A 20,205-nucleotide genomic window follows, 5' to 3' on the forward strand; every position below is an offset into this window, starting at 1 on the left:
GAGCTCTGTTTGTGTAACTGACACATGAAGAGATGCAGACGTCCAGGACACAGTTTATTCATCCTGTTCGCTTAAAGAAACATACAAGCCTGTTTTTCAAACTGATACAACAGAAACTTCTAGTCTGATGAAAACCAAGGATATACACTAAAAACATTATTTTTCCAGAAGGCTGAGTGATTAAGTTATGGCTTATATGAGCAGGTGTTCAGAGACACAGCTTTAGAAGTGGACGTAGGAGATCTGGACATCTCCACTGATCTCCAGCATGTCTACCTGGTTGAAGGCCTGGTAGCGATGGAAGAAGTCGCACATGTGCTGCCCATTCACAAACACCTTATACCTCTGGTTACCACAGCGGATGGACATCTGAGGAAGGCAGGAAGACGTGTGAGAGACAGACAGACAGACACAGACAGGCAGGCAGAGAGACAGGCAGGCAGAGAGACAGACAGACACAGACAGGCAGAAGGACAGACACAGACGGACACAGACAGGCAGGCAGACAGACAGAAGGACAGACATAGACAAGACAGACAGGCAGAGAGACAGGCAGACACAGACAGACAGGCAGAGAGACAGGCAGACACAGACAGACAGGCAGAAGGACAGACAGACAGGCAGAGAGACAGGTAGACAGACAGAAGGACAGACATAAACAAGACAGACAGGCAGAGAGACAGGCAGACAGACTTACGTCAAAATACTGCCCCTCCAGGAAAGGGTTGAGGCTGAGCTCTCTCTCCTCCTGCCCCCAGCTGCCCCCGATCATGCTGTTTCTGATCACCAGCCCCTCCCTAACTCTGGGGTTCATGTGGAAGGCAACTTCACTGGAGCTGGACACCTTGAAGTTAACACTGAACCTGCACCACGCACAAAATACATAGGACAGTTTGTTTTTGTTTGTTTCTCTCTTTCTCACACTTGTTCACACACACACACACACACACACCTGTCAGCTCCGATGGGCACCATGCCCCTGATCACAATGGTTCTCTTGGAGGACATTCCTCCTGGGATGGTTTCACAGTAAGGGATGGGCTGGCAACACGCAGAACAGTCAGTTCACTCACAGCCTGAACACCACTGGAGCCGCACATTTAACAGAATATGAAAACTTTCTCTTGAAGAGTTACTCACAGGGTTGTACCTTGGTTGTCCACCCATAACCTGAAACCAGACAAAGACTTCAGGATACAATTGCCTCATTCATTCACTCATTCATTCATTCATTCATTTGTCCAACAGTGTTTCTTACCGGCAGGTTCTGTCCTGGATAGCCACCACCTCCTCCCTGATAACAACAAGAGGGCATTACAAAACTCCATCCATTAAACAAACAGTATGCATACACTCACACTTGGTGGCGATAAACTTACCCCCATATCCCCGGGATAGCCTCCCTGTAGGAGAACACAAGCATCAGGTCACAATCACCGCAACATGGGGTAGGGAGAAACTACAGAACAGTGCTAGGAGCTTACCCCCATGCCTCCTCCCATACCACCTCCCATGCCTCCGCCCATGCCTCCGCCCATGCCTCCGCCCATGCCTCCGCCCATGCCTCCTGCTGGGTATCCTCCCTGGAGGACCACAAGAGAGAGAGGGATTTTAGGATGTCTTTTTAATATCCATCACACTGGAAGAAAAAGCAAGCTGCTTTTTTTACACATACATCTACAGAACCAACATACCCCCATTCCACTAGGGTATCCACCCTGTTGAAAAAGCAATAAAAGAAGAATGTCGAATCATGTGAGCAGTGGCACCAAGACAAAGAACATGTTCTTAGGTAAAGTTAGCTCCATAGTTGTGTCACCTACCATGCCTCCACCCATTCCCCCTGCTGGGTATCCACCCATGCCTCCTCCACCCTGGGGAATACAGGTGCTGTTAGAATGGTGTGGATATTACACTGAAATATTCTGGTGTCTCTATCTTATCTTTTCTTTCCCGTCTCTCTCTCTGTCTCTCTCTCTCTCTTTAAACATACTCACTCCTCTCCCTCCTGGATATTTATTCATTTGTCCTTTAGCACCCTGGCATGAAAGCAAAAGCCATTAAAGCACCTAATGATTCATGATGATTCAATTTCCTTGCCGCCGGCGCCCAAAGCTAGCTGCTTAGCGATTGCAATGTAGCGTTACATTATCAACTCACCCCCATGATGTTAATTGTCTGAATGGCCACGTCGCCTGCGATAGACAGGGCACAAACTCTCTCCACAGGAATACAATGGGTAAAAGAGTGGAAGTCTCGCCCATTCACTTTAAACTGCAACACAACAACAACATATTAGTGCCAAGACAAATAAAAAACAAATAACAAAAATAAAACACACCTAGTACACAGGAATGCATGTGGAAACACACACATTCCCCATCCTTTACCTGGTAGCCCTCCACAGTGACCACGATGACCATCTCGAAGGCCTCGCCCTTCCTGAACGGCATGTCATGGGTCTTGTGCTCCGAACCCCAGGATCCATTTTGAAAGCTGTTAAAAACAACCTTGTCCCATCCGTCAAATCGTGGGTTGAAGTGGACTGCAATGTCAGTTCCCTCAAACTCCCCACACTGTAGATTCAACGTGAACCTGTAGGGTGACGACACAGAGCAAGCTATAGATTGTTGAACTATGGTTCAGTGTTCATGGTTTCAGGGAAAGAATAAGTTACCTACAACTTCTAACTTTGATATTTAAGATCTGGTCAAATGTTTGTTTTGTACAGAACGTCGAAGGGCATTGATACAGCAGCTTTGCTAGGCAACCAAACCATCATGGTTCCTGAAAACGCAGAACACACAGAGGGACAAGCTACTGATAAAGAGGTTCCTGAGTGCTAATGGTCTCCTTTGAAAAGTTACACAACCCTGCCCTGCCCTTCAAGAGTAGGACCAGGTCACACCTTCAGTTGAAATGCAGGATTGACAGCTCGAGGAAAATAATGCTATTTCAATGCTGGACGATAATCACCATGTGATAATTACTCAGCCTCTTATCCTCTGTGTACTAAACAGGGTTGAAGCAACACCAGGTCCGTTTTATTCCCCATTTGAGGGCAATGCTGCATTCAATAAAGAATTGACTGCATGTGGCCTTCGTATTTTAGGGTTAGGTGTTTTGGGTAATCTCCACCCTCACTTTCCCATTTCAGGGATGAAACCAGGGTTGTCTGACTCACCTCACACAGTCTCAAACACCTCTTCAGTTCCTCACAGGCACTCCTCCACAAGGTCTCATTTGATCTTTATTTTCAAATCTTACCTGTTGTATAATTTTCCCATCCAGTTTAGGGATTAGCTAGAACAAAACCTTAAGGATTTTCCCACGGGTCAGCAGTGTTGTCTGATCCGGGCTGTGTGTTCTCACCTGGTGATGTGGTGAGGAATAGACCCCTGGATGTAGATAGACATCCCAGCTCTCAGACCTCCATAGATAGGTCCCACGTATGGGATGCTCTGTACCACACACACACACACACACACCATTCAGTTATCTGTGAACGGCACCAAATACCTTCCTCATGTCTGCTAATGAATATTTCAAGTGCCTGGATGCCAGCATGTCCCTTAGTGTAACGCATTCCCTGGACTTCCAAAGAGCTGATGAAACGCGTCATGTGACCAACCGTCTGGTCAGACAGCAGGAGAGCAACACCACACACAGGAGCAGGGCTACTCACAGGGCTGTACACAGGCTGGTAGCCTGGAGGGGCGACGAACATGGTGGCAGAGACGGACGGAGATGCAGCTGGAGGACGGAGGAGGAGGTACTGGGACCAGGAAGCTCCTAGAGCAGGGAGGCTCCTCTTATACAGTACAGAGCCGAGGGAGGGGCAGCTGCCTTAGTGCGGGGGCGGGGTGAGGGGGAGGGAGGAAAGGGAGAGGCAGGGAGCGAGAGACCTGCAAGTCTGCAAGTGGCGCCACACGGCCATGAGGATGGAGGGGTTAAGGCAATCACAACATGAGGATGGAGGAGGGGTTAAACCAATCACAACGTGAGGATGGAGGGGTTAAAACCAATCACAACATGAGGATGGAGGGGTTAAGCCAATCACAACATGAGGATGGAGGGGTTAAGCCAATCACAACATGAGGATGGAGGGGTTAAACCAATCATCATGTGAGGATGGAGGGGTTAAAACCAATCACAACGTGAGGATGGAGGGGTTAAAACCAATCACAACATGAGGATGGAGGGGTTAAACCAATCACAAGCCCAGGGACAGATGTGCATGGGTCCAGCATGTGATCAGAACCGGCGAATCTCATTCAATTCCACAGGTGACTGTGTGTCCGGGTGGGGGTTTCTCTGAGTTTGGATTCAGGTACAGAACCAGACATGACTGTCTGCGAGAAGCAAACTGCTCAGGACTCCTTTGGTACACATGTAGTCCTTATCTGTTACTGTGTGCAGTGTGTTGAAAGTATATGACACATGTAAAGTGGTCAACAAAGGACACACCTCTCGTCATAAGCAATCATAGGCGTAACCGTGGTCATTTGATGTATTTACGATGTAGTTGTAGTATTTGAATAAGATAGTCAGGTCAAGAGATAAGTGGTTCCCAGCCGCCAGTTACTTTTAGTTCCTGTGGTCTTATGCTTGTGTTCTCTGGTGTGGTCCAATGGTGGTGAAATACTGAATATACATTCACTTTGTCTTGAACGTATTGAAATCCTTCAGGGTGAAACTCTTTATTTTACACTAATGATTAACTAGACATGGGTCCTGAGAGGGCACACCCTATCCTTTTCAAAGAAAGATACTCCTACACGCTTACACAATGTAGTACAAATGCCCCCACACACAAACACATGAACAAAAGAAGGATGAAGTCGCCAAATCATCTTAAAATAATCTGTTTATTCTGTATTGAAACACAGGATTCAGTCACACAGGCTCTCCGCCAGGTTAAATAGGTGATCTCTGTTCATCTCCAGACTACAGCCTTCTGCACATCACACACACTCGTGGTTGCACAGTCCGGACCAAACAAACAAAGCGCCACAAAATCCCTCTGAAACACAAGGAGTCAGACTGACATAACTCTCTAACCGAGAGAGTGTTTCTGTTCTGTATTTGTGAGTAAGGGAGTGTCACAGGAACCATGGTAACGTCGTACAGAACTGAGATCAACACATCACAAATGACTTGCTTGACTGATAAAAATAAACAATAGGCGCAGTGTTCCTAAAACCGACTATCATAAAAATCTAATCTGCGAAGAAAATACAAATAAACCACAAAAGCGAGTCTTAACCGTTCTGACTGCAAACCGGTCATTGTCTTTGTGTTAATTCCATTCTCATTGTCCCCCCAAAAAATTTAATAAAAGTTACACATACAATATTGACTTTGACCAAAGCAGCTTAAACTGTTTCAGTTTTTCAAAGCTCTAAAGAAACAATGAAGTATATATATGGTGTTAGAATACATCACTTCTTCAACCGGCATCCAAGTATTGTAGCCTAGTCCTTATCGAGGTGTAAAGGTGACACATCGGCCACACTGCATACATTACATACATTCATAACTTATATCAACACACTGATAAAAACATATCTGTGCGTCAGGTATCAGTACAAACGGACCTATAAGAATTCTCTTCAGAAGGAGGAGTGGATCAATAACAATAAATAATCCTGCCATCCTTTAGTGTGTGTCACTTTGACGCCGGAAACGCAAAACGCACAGCTTCACCAAGGACCGCATGCATTGTAAGACTTCAGAGTGCAAACTGGTTTGTCACAACATCCGATCATAGAAAGACATAGAACCTGTCCCTTAGATCGTGTAAGCAAGAGCACGCAAGGTTCCGATAATGGTTCCATCACTGGAACATGGTCAGAGAGCCAGAGAGAGAAGAGGAGAGAGAGAGGCCTTGAGTGTTTGACTGCGCCCTAGGGGACAGAAGAGGCACTGCAGGGATTGGAATCCACCCACATTTAAAAGCACTTCTTAAAAAGCCAAAAAAAAGGACAGCACTATTACTTCGAACATCACAGAGGTAAGTACATAGACAACTCAAAAAAGGCATTAGCGTAAGTAGGCTAAACTGTATTCATTCTAGTACTAATTTTAACAAGCGTGGTGACGCTAAACCATCACTATATAAAACGTTTTCGTGAAGCAAAGCGTGTTTCTTTTTGGGAGGCACTATAACATGTGCAGCAACAGACAGAAAAAGGCAGCGTTGTGTGTGTGTGCGCTCGTATTCTGCATAATGTGTGTGCCTGGTGTGTTTGTGTGCACTTGGAGTCAAGTCCATGCCTAGGTTCCCTCAGGATGTTCGTCAAGAGAAGCAATGTTTTCACACAGAAAAAGACCAGGTAGTGTATTTACACCCTTAAAATGCCTCAAGATTCTTCCTCTCTCTAAAACTCAATTATCTCATCAGTTTCCCCACAAAGGTCAAATCAATTCAAATACTGTTTCCTGGAGTACGATAGTGTCTGCTTAAAGTGTGTACGCTGTCACGGGGAGAGAGATCACAGGGAAATGTTTGGCCTACAACCCAAGTGTGTTTACACCCAACAGATGAACCCATCTTAAATCCACCTCCTCTCTCTCTGTCTCTCAGCTCTCCCCCCCCCCCCACACACACACACAGCTCAGAGCAGGACACTAGCTCAGCTGATCCTCATACTGCTTCCTGAAACAGTCTCCAGCCGGGAAGAAGTCCCAACATCGCTCCGAGTACATCTTCCACACGTACGACTCCTGGCGGAGGGAGCAAAGAAGGGAGAAAGAGGGAAAAGAAAGAAGATACTGAAATTGTCCAAAGATGGCATGTAAAACCATATAAAAGTGACAGGATAACAGAGACAAGAATAAAACAGGTTTTCAACAGAGAACCAAAAAAGGACCTAAAAAGTAAGAAGTTGGACATTTACCTGTCCGGTGTGTTCCGTTTCATCTTTGTTGATTAGATACATCAGGAAGAACCTGCCGGAAAAAGGAGCAAGGGTAACATTAGCTACAGACATACATACACATACACATACACACGCAGCTATATTGTAAGAAATACTCACATGTAGTTGGCTAAGTTATGCTCCTCCAAGGTGTGTGTCTCAAAGCCGTGCGGAGTTGAATCAAAATAGTCGCTTCCGATTCCACAAATGAAGCACTGAGTCTGGGGGGGGGGGGGGGGGAAGGTCAGTTGAATATGACATCCTTGGGCAGCTCTAATCGGTCACCTGATCATTTGAAAGGTACGGGTATCTCAGATGGTCTTACCTCCATGTTCTCTCTGACCTGCTCCTGTTGGTCTCTCAGCTCTCCAAAGGCATCAATGATCAAACCTATCAAATGAACACACACACACACACACACACACACCATTCCCGGTTAGGCTGCACACGCTTTATTTACCGTGTCCACAACCCCTCTGTACACCAGACCCCCCCCCTCTGTACACCAGACCCCCCCCCTCTGTACACCAGACCCCCCCCCCTCTGTACACCTGACCCCCCCCTGTACACCAGACCCCCCCCCCCTCTACACCAGACCCCCCCCCCCCCCCTCTACACCAGACCCCCCCCCCTCTGTACACCAGACCCCCCCCCTCTACACCAGACCCCCCCCATCTACACCAGACCCCCCCCCCCCTCTACACCAGACCCCCCCCCCTCTACACCAGACCCCCCCCCTCTACACCAGACCCACCCTGGATGATGGCCAGCAGGATGACGATGACGAAGAAGAAGAATGTGATGTCAAAGACCACGCGGTACAGCTCGTACTCGTCTCCGGCCGGGTCCTCGATCTCGTCTCCTATCCCCCCGCCGGCACGCACGCCCACGTACATGTGGAAGAGGTAACACTGGAGAAAAGAGCAGAAGGGGGGGGGGGGGGGGGCAAGAGGTTGGAATCAACACTTCCTCGCCCACACACACACACACACACAAGGTCAAGTTCCCGTCCTCCGCTCACCGTCATCATGTCGTCGCACTTCATGTCCGGCTCGTCCTCGTCCTCGCTCATGTTGTAGAACTTCCGGAAGAAGTTGAAGGCCACCACGGTGTACAGGTAGACCACCACGGCCAGCAGGCCCACAGTCATCATCAACTGACACAGAGGAAAGAGGCCAGGGGCACCATTTGGTATCACACAATATCTGACTCTTACTTCACATTCTGGTGAATATTCTTAAAAAAAAAAAAATTGTATTCAATTCCCGTGAGAAACATGGTGGAAGCTTTGGGTACGCAGCCGTTCCTGTCATGGCTGAGGTCCGTGCCTGTTGGCGTGTGGGCGGAGAGGTGGGCGGGTACCTGTTTGCCGTTGTGGGTGACAGAGGACAGGATGGTGCGCAGGGTCTTGACGCCCATGGCGATGTCCAGCAGGTGGGCGGCGAAGAAGAAGTTGTTGTAGTGTCCCAGGACGGACATGACTGTATACCACACCAGGTACAGGAACGTCTGGAAAACACAGAGAGGCCGAGGTCACTTCCTGTCGCCTGTCCAATCAAACACTGACAACACAGCGGCCGAAGTCACTGGCCAGACTAAGTCACACATCCCTCAACTCACATTGTCTGTGAAAATAACACCAAACTTCCAGATCTGGTATTTGATGTCAATGGACGTAACCCTAAAGAGGAAAAAAAAAACAACAATGTTTGTCTTGCATTGTAAGAAACGGTCCATACTGAACACGTACCCCACATCATAATAACGGCGACTCTAAGGAGGACTAGAGCGGAGGGGAGTGTGTGTGTCCAGTGTGTGTGTCCAGTGTGTGTACCAGCTGAACATGGAGCTGTCGGGCTCGTGCTTCTTCTCGTGAGTCATGGCGCTGACGTCCAGCGAGGCCAGGTCCATACCCAGCAGCTCAGCGATCCTCTCTCTGCCGTAGATGTCGCCGTACTTTTCCAAAACCTACGCACACACACACACACACACAAACATGTACATTCATCACATAAGACTGATACATGTCTTTGTTGTCCAATAAAGAAGAGTCTTCGCATTGCCCTGGCATTGCACGATAAGTAAACTAAGCACTGAACACTGTTCAAGCCTACCTACCTTTCTTTTTACAAACTTGTCCCAGTAATTGTTGGGGAATGACCTATAAGAAATGAAAAACACCAGGGTTAGAATGCCAGTACGCTTAGTTACAGGCAAACTGTTCCACAACCTCCTCCGTTCCGAGAGATGAGAGTCTTACGGGGTGTTGAGAACCAGTCGGTCCCACTGGCCCTTGATGTCGTCGTCCTCGGGCTGCTCCGTCACGTACAGACCATCAAACTCCAGCTTCCTGGCCAGCTCCTTCTCCCTCTTGAAGATGACGAGAGGCACCTAAGAGAACAGACGCAAACCCCGTGAGGGCGGGGTTAAGATCACATTTAAGGTTTTGGGACGGTTAGCGTTAGGTGGGGTTAAGAGCACATTCGGGGTTTTAGAACGAGCACATTGGTTCGGTTAAGGTTAGCATCAGAAGCATCTGATTTCAGATACGAGAAAAAGCGTGCGAACCTTGAGACAGTTGTAGCCAATGATGCAGAGGAAGGCGATGACGGTGTGGAAGATAGACAGGAAGGACATGGTGGGCTGCATGTAGCCTGTTCTTTCCTCCAGGAAGAAGTAGACTGGCCCCTCCTCCTCCTCCTCCTCACCCTCTTCCTCCATTCCAGAACCCCCGTCATCGTCTCCGCCCCCAGACCCTCCTTCAAACAGACCCGACCCCTCGAACATGGAAGAGCCCTCATAGTCCTCCTCACCTCTGGGGCTGTCAGACACCTGGAGACATCGAGAGAGAGACAGAGAGACAGAGGGAGAGAGAGGGAGAGACAGGGAGAGAGGGAGGGAGAGAGGGAGAGGGGGAGAGAGAGAGATAGACAGAGGGAGAGAGGGAGAGAGACAGAGACAGAGACAGAGGGTGAGAGAGAGAGGGATAGAGAGGGAGAGAGGGAGACAGAGGGAGAGAGAGAGAGAGGGGGACAGAGGGAGAGAGATGGAGAGGGAGAGAGAGGGAGAGAAAGGGATGGAGAAGGAGAGAGAGACAGAGGGAGAGAGACAGAGGGAGAGAGAAAGGGAAAGAAGAGAGGGAGAGAGGGAGAGAGAAAGGCGGAGAGAGAGAGAGAGAGAGAGCGGGGAAAGAGAGGCACCCATATTTGATGGCATTAAAAGGACAGTGAATGTCTATACTGTGCCATGCCAGTTTGATTGAGCACCATCTTAACTTGACAGTAAAACAAACCAGGGGAGAAGTCTCCAGGACTGACCTTGTAGAAGAGCAGGATGAAGTTGAGTGCGAAGGCGATGAACAGAGCCAGGAAGCGAAGGTTGTAGAAGTTACGAGACAGGTAGTTCTATGAGACAAGAGAGAGGTATACCATCTTGTTAAACCCAATCAAATGCATTCCGCACGCAGGGGCTCATTTCAATGACGGGAGATAGTTGTTTATGTTTACATGTTTATATGCTACTAACAGTTCTCATCCAATAAGAAAACACCAGGAAGCCACTCATCCAATAGGAAAACACCAGGAAGCCACCAGGAAGAGATTATTTACCATGAATTTGATCCTCTGGATCTCCAGCTCGTTCCACAGCTCAAAGCCCTCTTCTGATTTCTTGTCTTTCTTGGTCTTGGGCTTCACCTTCTCCTTCACCTCAGGTTCCTCCTCTTTGACCTCTGCTTCTGGCTCCTTCTCTGCCTTCTCTCCGTTCTCGGTGCTGAGGGAGAAAAGAGGCACGAGAGGGTGGCCTGTCAGGATGTTTATTCCCCCAGAAAGTACAGAGAATGGCACAAGAGTGAGAGAGAAGATCAAGATGAAGAGAATACTCACTCTGCTTTCTCAGGCTCTGGAGGCACCTCCTCTTCTGGTTCAGGTTCTACCTCACCCTCTCCCGCGCCACTTTCTCCAGCGGCAGCTTCCAGCTACAAGAACACAACATGAGCATCCGACACAAACACACACACACGCCAGTGCTTCGCTCTGCAGAGGAAAACGTTTCCAAAGTCGCCTCACCAGTTTCCTTTTCAGCAGGGGGGTGCCCTCCGGGGTCGGGGGCTCCACCGTGGAAGTCTCCCCAAAGTCTCCAAGCCCTCCGGGGTGGTCGAAGCCGGGCATTCTTCCTCCCTCCTTCTCCTCGCTGTCCTCCTCCTCTTCCTCGCCTCCGCCCGAGTCCAGGTGATCCGCGGTTCCGTCGGCCTCTTCGATCTCTCGGATCCCCGGTTCGGGTGGCAGATCCCCGTGAACCTCGTCCTGCGTGGGGTCCGGCATGTCGGCCAGGAGCTCCGTCACCGTGATCTTCTTGGCCCCCTCCACCAGGCCCCCTCCGAACAGCGTGTTCCATATGAGCACGAAGAAGCCCTTGCACACGCTGTAGATGAAGACCATGATGCCCATCAGGACGGTGTAGACGAAGGTGACCAGGCCCACCACCATGTCCTTCAGCGTCATCTTCCTCAGCTTGCGGTAACGGCGCCGCAAGTTCCGGAAGGTGAACATGTTGAAGAAGTTCACCACGCTCTTCAGGAAGTCGGCGAACGCCGAGCTGGATTCCGGGGGCGTCTCCTCGCCGTTGGCGTCGTCGCCCTCGCCGCCGTCCCCGCCGTTCCCTCCGCCGCTCCCTCCGCCTTCCTCCTCCTCCTCCTCGTCCTCCTCCTCCCCCGTCCCTTCCTCCTGCTCGGAGATCTGCGAGGCGATGTTCATCTCAAAGATGGTGTCCTCGCAGAAGTTCACAAAGAGCTCCATCTTCTCGCTCTCCGCCCCGTCGTTGACCACGTCGAAGATGAACTGCCGTTTGGACTCACGGACCTGGGGCATCTCCCACTGGTTCCGGTTGGCCTCGCTGATCTCAAAGTAGATGCGTTCGATCTTCCTGCTGGCGCCCATGATCTCGATACGGCCCAGGAAGGGGCGGAAGTAGATGAGCACGCACTCGGCCTGCTCCAGGAAGTTCTGTAGACGCGTGTCGTGGGGGACGTGCTCGGACAGGTTGGTAAGCAGCACGGCAATGTTGAAGCCAATGTCCTTGGCGGGTTCCTGGAAGCGGTCGGCGAACTCCTCGAAGTTGATCATCTCGTTCTCGTCGGCCTCGGAGCAGGAGAGCAGGAACTGGATCTCCGAGGGGGAGTACTGCTTCTGGCTGTCCATGGCCTTGGAGAAGTCCTTCTTGGAGATGAGCCCGCGGGGGTCCGTCACATAGTCGCGGAAGGCGTCCGACGCCACGATGTCCTTCAGCTTGAGGAACATGTCGAAGAACTTGAGGATCATCTCCACGTTGCTGGAGGACTCCACCAGCATGTCCACCATCTGCCTGGCGATGGTGCCGTTCACAATGTTGCCTGGCAACGGGAATCAAAGAGATGGGAGAGTATTAACGTCTTGGGCCGGACCTCAGTTCTGGGGAAGAGTAGGACGGAAGTTTCCACAGCAAGGAGGAGGGAGAGGTTGGCCTTACCCTCGAGGAGAGACAGCAGCATGACCACCATGTCCTTCTGGAGATCCAGCAGCTCCTTCAACAACCCAATCTGACTCGAGTCCTGCAACACAAGCCATAACACACACACACACACACACACACAGAGAAAAAGGAAGAATGATTTCAACAGCTGTTATGAAGCAGTTAAGAGCACTGTCATCAGGTGACAAACAGCTCAAGGTAGAAACAACAGCAAGTGTTTTTTTGTGTCATCGCTGTCACTGACGAGACTAAATGCTAGATTTGCTGAAACCGCTAATTTAGACAAACTGATCACTAACTGAGTGATACACAGAAGGGGACCTGTTCATGTACTGGACACAGTATAAAAGTTGGGAAATGTGCGTTGGCACAGAGTGATGAAATGACAAGAGGCAGAAGGTGAGATCACCTTACCTCTGAGTGGGTTCTACTCCAAAAATGATCCTGGGTTTGCATTTCCAAACAACAAATGGGTATTTTTACCATTCCATAAGTTATCATTTGCATCATAGACAGACAGAGGAACAGATAAGGCAGGCAGACAGGCTGACAGATGGTGGTGGCTATGGAGATGAGAGAGGGGAGCCTGCCATTCAATAGAAGTGATCAGGACCGCCCAATCAAGACCGACCCAATCAGGACCGCCCATCCTATCTTCCAGTTACAAGCCACACCCTCTTCCTCCAGGTGAGAACCACACACAGGTCATCATTGTAAATGAGAATTGGTTCTCAATTGATTCTACCTGGATAAATAAAGGTCAAATAAACACACTTGTCTCCCATGGAAACGTGTTCAACCCCAAACAGGGCTATGATAGAACTGAACTACATCGCTCTATAGGTCAAACTGATATCTAGCCCGTCTGATTTCTGATATATAGTGAAAACTGTTATCGCTGCAGACTGACCAGAGTGGGAGGGGACTGAGATGTGAATGAGCAGGATTCCAAACACATGAGCAGCTGATGTCAGTGAAAGCATTGTGGAGCTGTGACAGTCTCCACCAGCGGTGGCAAGTCCTGGTCCTCGAGAGCCCCTGTCCTGCATGTTCTAGATGTTTCCCTGCTCCAGCACACCTGATTCAAATAAATGGGCATTACCCGGCTTCCACAGAGCTTGAAAACAACCCATTCATTTGAAACAGGTGTGCAGGAGCAGGGAAACATCTAGGACAGTGGCTCTCGAGGACCAGGGTTGTCCACCCCTGGTCTAGCGCCTACAGAGCTCAGAGCCCTCGAGCTGGCTTGAGGTTTGCCGTTCCCCGGACGACTGGGAAGTCCTCATAATGACACGAGCGCGACGCAGGTGAGTGCATGAGAGGCGCAGGCCATATGAAGCAGGTGAGCGGTCAGGTGAGCGGTCAGGTGAGCGGTCAGGTGAGCGGTCAGGTGAGCGGTCAGGTGAGCGGTCTGCGGGTGGGATGGCACGGGAGAAAGACACACTGATTCTTACGCTCGTTCGTTGTCCAGGGTCGGGGTGCATCTGACAGGGTTATACATCAGAATAAAAATGTTATCCATCAACATTTTTGATTCATTTTTGCTGTTGAATAATCTCTCCCCTTAGGTTGTAAACATCACAAATGTACGGCAGCAACAGTATCATCGAGAGGCTTATGGTTTGGAGCACCTCTTGCTTTCTGTCAAACCACAGTTCAAGTCATGTATATGGAAACCTACATTCCTATATCAACCAGTCTTGTTTTGGGGAGAGATCTTCAACATTAATACAAAAATGAGGTGTACATAGAGACAGGATGTGAGTGTTAGTCAAACAGGGTTAGTCACACCAACCGTAGCACACTAAGGATTTAGGGTGGGATGTTAGATATAGTATAGTAGCACACACCTAGCACATCTCTAACATGGATAAAACCAGATTAAACACAGTGTCAGTACCTAATGTTCAAGAAAGTGAAGTAGTAAGTTGTATTTTGGGATATAGGAGCAGATGTCACAAGAATCCAACCATTTTAAGGTGGAAGAAGGATCAGATGAAATCCTGTTCATATTGTGGTAGGTGCCCTTGTTCTCTCACTGTTTGGTCTGTAAACACCAACCCTTGGCCCATGGTTTCCTGAATCATTGTTTCTACGTCCGAGATCGGGTAAACATAGCCTTGAACAACATAACCATCTGGTAAGGTCATATGACACGAAGCATGAGTGTAGAGCAGAGTCTGGTGTAGCACATGACAGCAGACCAGCAGGTCTGAAGTAGCTCCTGTGTTTGTGCCCTGTCTATAGGGGAAGAGGCTGAAACAAGCTGTCTAAGAGCAGCCACCACAAGGAAACGGAAGGGAACCAGCCCAAGAAAAATACAATAAAAAGAAATCAAATAAATACATACTTTACGCTGCATGGATCATGAGGAAAACAGTTCAGAAAATTAGACGTAGAAGTGACGACGTGTTCACTTTTCAGTGAGACACGTTTACTTATTGCAATGATATTTCCAATGACTTTGCAACAACACGAGACAAACATGACTGTGGTCAATCTGTGTCATCTGGTGATGAAATGTCACTTTTGAAACTTTGAATCGAGTCTGTATTTGGGGATGTGTGTCTGCGTTCATACCTGAGCCAGCTTCATCATCATGTGAGCAAAGACATGCAGGAATCCCACCACTGCATCCCACAACCTGCTGTGGGCCAGGGACTGCTGGTTCCCTGTGCATGGACCCTGTAAAAGAAAGAGAGAGATAGTGTGTGTTATAGGCAAATGGTATTTGACATCATGTGTACATAGACCCAGTGAAGCTGTGAGAGAGCAGGGTGTTCTCACCTGGATGTATTCAGTCAAGCTGTTGAAGACCTGCTTGGCTACCGTCATGGCCTTGGAGAAGTTCCTCTTGCCTGGAGCATCAATGATGTCCTTCCCAGAGTAGTACCAGTAGAAGTCACTGATCGACTCCTACAGAGCCACCGACGGGATCATAAAGAAGTTGTCACGGATGGGTGAGACAGATGCCTATTGATCCATTGTTTGAAATTTGTAGAGAGAGAACATTTGATAGAGAAATAGGAGTGTGAAAAGGAGAGAGAGAGACAGAGACAGAAAGAGAGAGTGTAAGAGAGAGACAGTTAGAGAGAGTGAGACAGAGACAGAAAGAGAGAGTGTGAGAGAGAGACAGTTAGAGAGAGAGAGTTAGAGAGATGCAGACAGACAGACAGGCTGACCTGTAGCCGGAGCAGATAGTCCACAGTGCAGATGATGATGTTGATGGTGGTGGTACTGCCGGTCTGGGTACGAAGATAGTTCTGGAAGTCTACAGACAAACGGAACCAGAGTGTTTAGAGGACCGAGCGGCGCGTCGGCGCTGTCTTCACTTTTCGAGGACGGACGCTAACTCACCGTTGTTGTGGCCCTCACAAAGCAGCTGGAGGAAGCGGAACAGGTCGCAGGTGAACTCATCATCCGCCATCACCTTCTCATCTGAATAGAGGGTCATAGGTCAGAACAGGATGCAGAGAGAGTTGACTCCAGGAGCCTTATGTAAGGGATGAGTGAATGTTGCTACATGTCTTTACATGTGTGTTTGGCAGTGAATGAGGAAAGTTTAAGAGTGATGGATTAAGTCAGGTTAATGACGAATGACCTTGGTAGTGAATGGCTTGTGTGTGTGATAAATGTGTGTGTGTGTGATAAATACATGTGTGTGTGTGTGTGTGTGTGGGGGGGGGTGCATATCTGTGCCACGGCACAGAAGCGTGAATCAGACGACACACGTGTGAATCAGCACGACACACACATCACCTCTTCACTCATTAGCATTAGTAGGAACCACAAAGACCTCGGAAAGCACAGCCGTTTGTCTGCTCCCCGGGAAACGGACGGCAGACCTTTAGTGCCGACTGGCCGGAGCAGCTGTGGCTCGGCCCTCTCTCTCGGTCTTTTAAACACCGGCTCTCAACTCACCAAAAGAGCCAACTCACCACTCTCAAACAGACAAGTTAGAGACTCATGGACGAAACAGACTGAAATACAGTAATACTGTCACATGGTATATGAATCACTGGACAGAGCCTCAGCTGGCCACAGATAGCCTGCTGCACAGAGAAATCACAGGTAAAGAGAACGCACACTTGTCTATAATGGGGATGGACAGACACAGAGAAAGGACGTACTGCGCGTGACAGCACGGAGAGAGACGAAGACGCCATGACACAAAGACACTGTCATGCTGGACAGATCTACTGAACTCCGGTATGTGTGTGGGTGTAGGGGGGCGACGGAGGGTGTGGAGAGGACAAGAGAACCACATTTAGGGGGAGCGGGGAACACAACAGGACAGTGTGTGGGGGTGAGGGGGCCAGGTCAGGGGGCGGACAGGGTGGAGGCCCTGGGTCCAGGACCCAGGCCTGGCAGTGTGGAGCGGCAGGAGAGAGAGGATTGGAAGTTAAGAATTCTATGGTTATTGATGTGGGGACAACAATCCAATGGGGATGAGAATGGTTATTGGTGATTTTGTTTGTTAGCAGGCATACATTTTGAATGATAGTGCGTTAGTAGCAGGTGAAATACTCTGGGTACCATGTAGACACAGAGTTTTATGGGAAATAAACCATGTTAGACACTGGTAAAGTACATGGTGACAGAAACAGAAGAAATATTAGTTATAACAGTGCATTAATTTATTAAAATGTCAGTCTTACCACGTAACATCTAAAAACGTGATAACATTTTAAATCAATAAAACCACCTCCAGATGCTCTCGGCCAATCAAATCAACAGTTACAAAAACGAAGCAGTGGGCCACGTCGCTCCAAGATCAAGGAGTTGTGTCCTGTCAGCTCTTTTGTTATGGCACAACCACATTTTAAATATGCATTTACAATCAAACCGTGTCAATCTTGATTGTCAAGAGCATCCTTTGGTTACATGTAACACTGTAGTCCACTAACAAGAGATGAAGAGGGGAATTCAATGATTAGGAAAGAGTTTGAGGGGAATGTCAGTGAGCGGTGGCTGTTTTCCTGGTCTAGAGCTGACTGTCTGACGCTATCTCTGTCGGGGTTGTGGTCTCTGCTGAAGAGGGTGTTCTAATGGAACATATCGCTGTATAGAACCTGAGGTTTGAAGAGTTCTTTCTGAGGATGCAAATCATTTCAGGGACTTCTAGAACCCATGGTCGCTACAGCTCTCTGTTTCCTCCTGGAGAACACTGATCAGGAAAGGGAGGAGTCAGACTACTTCCTGCTTCCTGGTGATCCGTGTATGAGTTAAGGGGGTTACAGTAGATCTGTGATCGAAGCACTCAAGGACAAAAACTTTACAATCATTGTTGGTGTCATTAATGGACAAATAAATGATGCTTATGTTTGCCATCAAGTCATCAAAAACTCATGTAATTTGTGACTGTAAAGTTCTCTTGATCGATTCCTTGAGTGCGAAATGAAATGCACATAAAAGACTGGTCCGGTGAAGAGGAGCGGGAAGAGAGAGAAGACAGAGGGGAGAAAAGAGAGGAAGAGAGACAGAGAAACCCAAAGTTTTGTATTTACCACGCTCTAGCTTCATATCTGAGAACCAAGGGAGAACCAATCAGTGGGAGGGGGAGAGGCACAAAAAGGGGGGGGGCCGAGCGGTGTTGTGGGTGGTGGGAGCGAGGGAGAGAAAGAAGGATGCGGTAAGTCCAGGACAGCAATCCCAACGTTTGTCAGAGGAGCAAAAAGTAAGAATCAGTCACAACTTTGATTCATATAATAAAACAGCTTTATGAATCTCAAACTGCTCTTTGTAATGTAAACACACCAACAAACAACCCCCCCCCCCCACACACACACACACTCATCATACGGAACATCAAAAAACACATGTGCATTATGACAATATGAATCTGCTGATATGACTGTTGGAGCTGTAGGGACATGGGGAAACCATACTCACTTGATCCCTCTTCAGAAACCATGCCAAGTCCCTCAGCCTTATTCTGTCTTTCAAAGGCGTTCAGGTCCAGAACACTGGCAAACATCACACAGTCATTAGCAGACATCAGACAAAACCAAACATCCGACTGCCTGTGTGCGTTGGACTGAGTCCATTTGAGAGAAAAGATGTTTTGATAACTGGAGTCTCCTTAAACAGTGTCATCATTGTGGTTGTCGCCATCATAGATGTCTGACTGTCACTACCATTACTTGTTTTCATCCACATTATCATGATCATCATCATCATCACTATGGTGATCATCAGGATGATTGACAGACCTGCAGGTCTGCATCAGAGCCTGCATGCTCAGGAAGAAGCCCACATCCTTCTTGTCCTTCAGGTAGTCCAGCATTCTCTGCACAGAGACACAGAGGACACCATGTTAGGAGGGAATCACTTTCAGCTCCCCTGTCACCCCTCTAATTTAACTCTGTAAAACAACAAAAAAAACACTTGAGAGAATCTGAGGGAACTGGGGCAAGTGAGGGCTAGTCTAAGGCTAAGGGCTGTGGACTGGGGCAAGTGAGGGCTAGTCTGGGGCTAAGGGCTGTGGACTGGGGCAAGTGAGGGCTAGTCTGGGGCTAAGGGCTGTGGACTGGGGCAAGTGAGGGCTAGTCTGGGGCTAAGGGCTGTGGACTGGGGCACGTGAGGGTTAGTCTGGGGCTAAGGGCTGTGGACTGGGGCAAGTGAGGGCTAGTCTGGGGCTAAGGGCTGTGGACTGGGGCACGTGAGGGTTAGACTGGGGCTAAGGGCTGTGGCACGTGAGGGTTAGTCTGGGGCTAAGGGCTGTGGACTGGGGCACGTGAGGGTTAGTCTGGGGCTAAGGGCTGTGGACTGGGGCACGTGAGGGTTAGTCTGGGGCTAAGGGCTGTGGACTGGGGCACGTGAGGGTTAGTCTGGGGCTAAGGGCTGTGGACTGGGGCAGCTCCACTCACCTGCTGTACGTCACTGTTGCCCCCATTGAGGATGGAGATCCCCAGCTTGAGAGTGGAAGAAACCATGACTCCCGTCTCACCTGAGGAGGAAACACACACAGAATGTCACTGTGAAATGGTGAATGCGAGTCTGTGTGTGTATCTGTGCGTGTGTATCTGTGTGTGTATCTGTGTGTGTGTGTATCTGTGTGTGTATCTGTGTGTGTGTGTATCTGTTTGTGTGTATCTGTGTGTGTATCTGTTTGTGTGTGTATCTGTGTGTGTATCTGTGTGTGTGTGTATCTGTGTGTGTGTATCTGTGTGTGTATCTGTGTGTGTATCTGTGTGTGTATATGTTTGTGTGTGTATCTGTGTGTGTGTGTGTGTGTTTCCAGCACTAGTACCTTTGCAGGCACTGATCATCTGCAGCACCATCTCTGCTGCTCCTCTGTTGTGCAGACGGGACTGCTGGTACAGCAGCCTCTGCTTCTCCATCTCCTTCTCCTGCAGGACGGAGACACAGGGGCGGCTGTAGCCCTGTCACACTGCTCTGCACTGCCCCCCGCACTGTACACACACAACCACACACACACTGTACACACACTGTACACACACACACACAACCACACACAGACTCACTGTACACACACAACCACACACACACTCACTGTACACACACACAACCGCACACTTTTTAAATTTTCCACCACAACTAATTTAAGCTGGTCTATGAAGCTACCATGGAGCAAGGCAAAAGGCTTAAAAGTTTAAAAAGGTGTGAAATTCTATTTTCTATGGATTGAAATAAACAGAGTGTAATTTTTTTTTTTTTTATTGTGCTGTGAGTGAAAGTGTTCGGCAAGCTAACACGCACACATATATTGTCCAATAAACACCAATACAAGCACACCCATTCATCCACATATATA

The 20,205-nt window shown here is 48.8% G+C and overlaps 2 protein-coding genes across 6 annotated transcripts in view; both read right to left on the bottom strand.

Annotated features, from left to right (window-relative positions):
- Positions 1-41: 41 nt before the first annotated feature.
- Positions 42-3,791, bottom strand: LOC146257743 (galectin-4-like). 2 transcript variants are annotated; one of them, XM_084673489.1, is made up of 12 exons: positions 3,373-3,570; positions 2,391-2,595; positions 2,161-2,274; positions 1,998-2,039; positions 1,829-1,874; positions 1,485-1,579; positions 1,380-1,403; positions 1,259-1,294; positions 1,141-1,170; positions 953-1,041; positions 698-863; positions 42-369 (listed from the first exon to the last, which is right to left on the bottom strand). In XM_084673489.1, exons 1-12 carry the CDS (start codon positions 3,489-3,491, stop codon positions 223-225), a joined length of 1,113 nt encoding a protein of 370 aa, XP_084529615.1. In that variant the 5' UTR covers positions 3,492-3,570; the 3' UTR covers positions 42-222. The 2 variants fall into 2 exon arrangements, with proteins under 2 accessions (XP_084529615.1, XP_084529616.1); XM_084673490.1 differs by lacking the exons at positions 1,380-1,403; positions 1,829-1,874; positions 1,998-2,039 and adding an exon at positions 3,686-3,791 and having other exon boundaries at positions 1,259-1,287; positions 1,547-1,583; positions 3,373-3,461.
- A 1,058-nt stretch (positions 3,792-4,849) lies between these two features.
- The window catches only part of ryr1b (ryanodine receptor 1b (skeletal)), a 61,511-nt gene continuing 46,155 nt past the window's right edge, over positions 4,850-20,205 (bottom strand). For 2 of the 4 annotated variants that reach the window (XM_084673486.1, XM_084673484.1), the window contains exons 81-106: positions 19,681-19,780; positions 19,298-19,377; positions 18,641-18,717; positions 18,321-18,394; positions 17,936-17,953; positions 15,786-15,866; positions 15,611-15,699; positions 15,216-15,344; positions 15,009-15,113; positions 12,426-12,507; positions 10,988-12,309; positions 10,805-10,896; positions 10,529-10,691; positions 10,238-10,324; positions 9,489-9,752; positions 9,181-9,311; positions 9,039-9,081; positions 8,755-8,888; positions 8,541-8,601; positions 8,283-8,429; positions 7,942-8,076; positions 7,675-7,831; positions 7,246-7,310; positions 7,041-7,141; positions 6,900-6,951; positions 4,850-6,726 (exon numbers count right to left, since the gene is read on the bottom strand). In XM_084673486.1, the coding sequence (XP_084529612.1) occupies positions 6,631-6,726; positions 6,900-6,951; positions 7,041-7,141; positions 7,246-7,310; positions 7,675-7,831; positions 7,942-8,076; positions 8,283-8,429; positions 8,541-8,601; positions 8,755-8,888; positions 9,039-9,081; positions 9,181-9,311; positions 9,489-9,752; positions 10,238-10,324; positions 10,529-10,691; positions 10,805-10,896; positions 10,988-12,309; positions 12,426-12,507; positions 15,009-15,113; positions 15,216-15,344; positions 15,611-15,699; positions 15,786-15,866; positions 17,936-17,953; positions 18,321-18,394; positions 18,641-18,717; positions 19,298-19,377; positions 19,681-19,780 (3,885 nt within the window). In that variant the 3' untranslated portion in view covers positions 4,850-6,630. The remainder of the gene's footprint in view (positions 6,727-6,899; positions 6,952-7,040; positions 7,142-7,245; positions 7,311-7,674; positions 7,832-7,941; positions 8,077-8,282; positions 8,430-8,540; positions 8,602-8,754; positions 8,889-9,038; positions 9,082-9,180; positions 9,312-9,488; positions 9,753-10,237; positions 10,325-10,528; positions 10,692-10,804; positions 10,897-10,987; positions 12,310-12,425; positions 12,508-15,008; positions 15,114-15,215; positions 15,345-15,610; positions 15,700-15,785; positions 15,867-17,935; positions 17,954-18,320; positions 18,395-18,640; positions 18,718-19,297; positions 19,378-19,680; positions 19,781-20,205) is intronic. The other 2 variants (XM_084673487.1, XM_084673485.1) reach the window with 1 other exon arrangement.

This window comes from Hypomesus nipponensis, chromosome 15 (assembly GCF_054491055.1).
Source record: "Hypomesus nipponensis isolate SF chromosome 15, ASM5449105v1, whole genome shotgun sequence".
NCBI lineage: Eukaryota > Metazoa > Chordata > Actinopteri > Osmeriformes > Osmeridae > Hypomesus > Hypomesus nipponensis.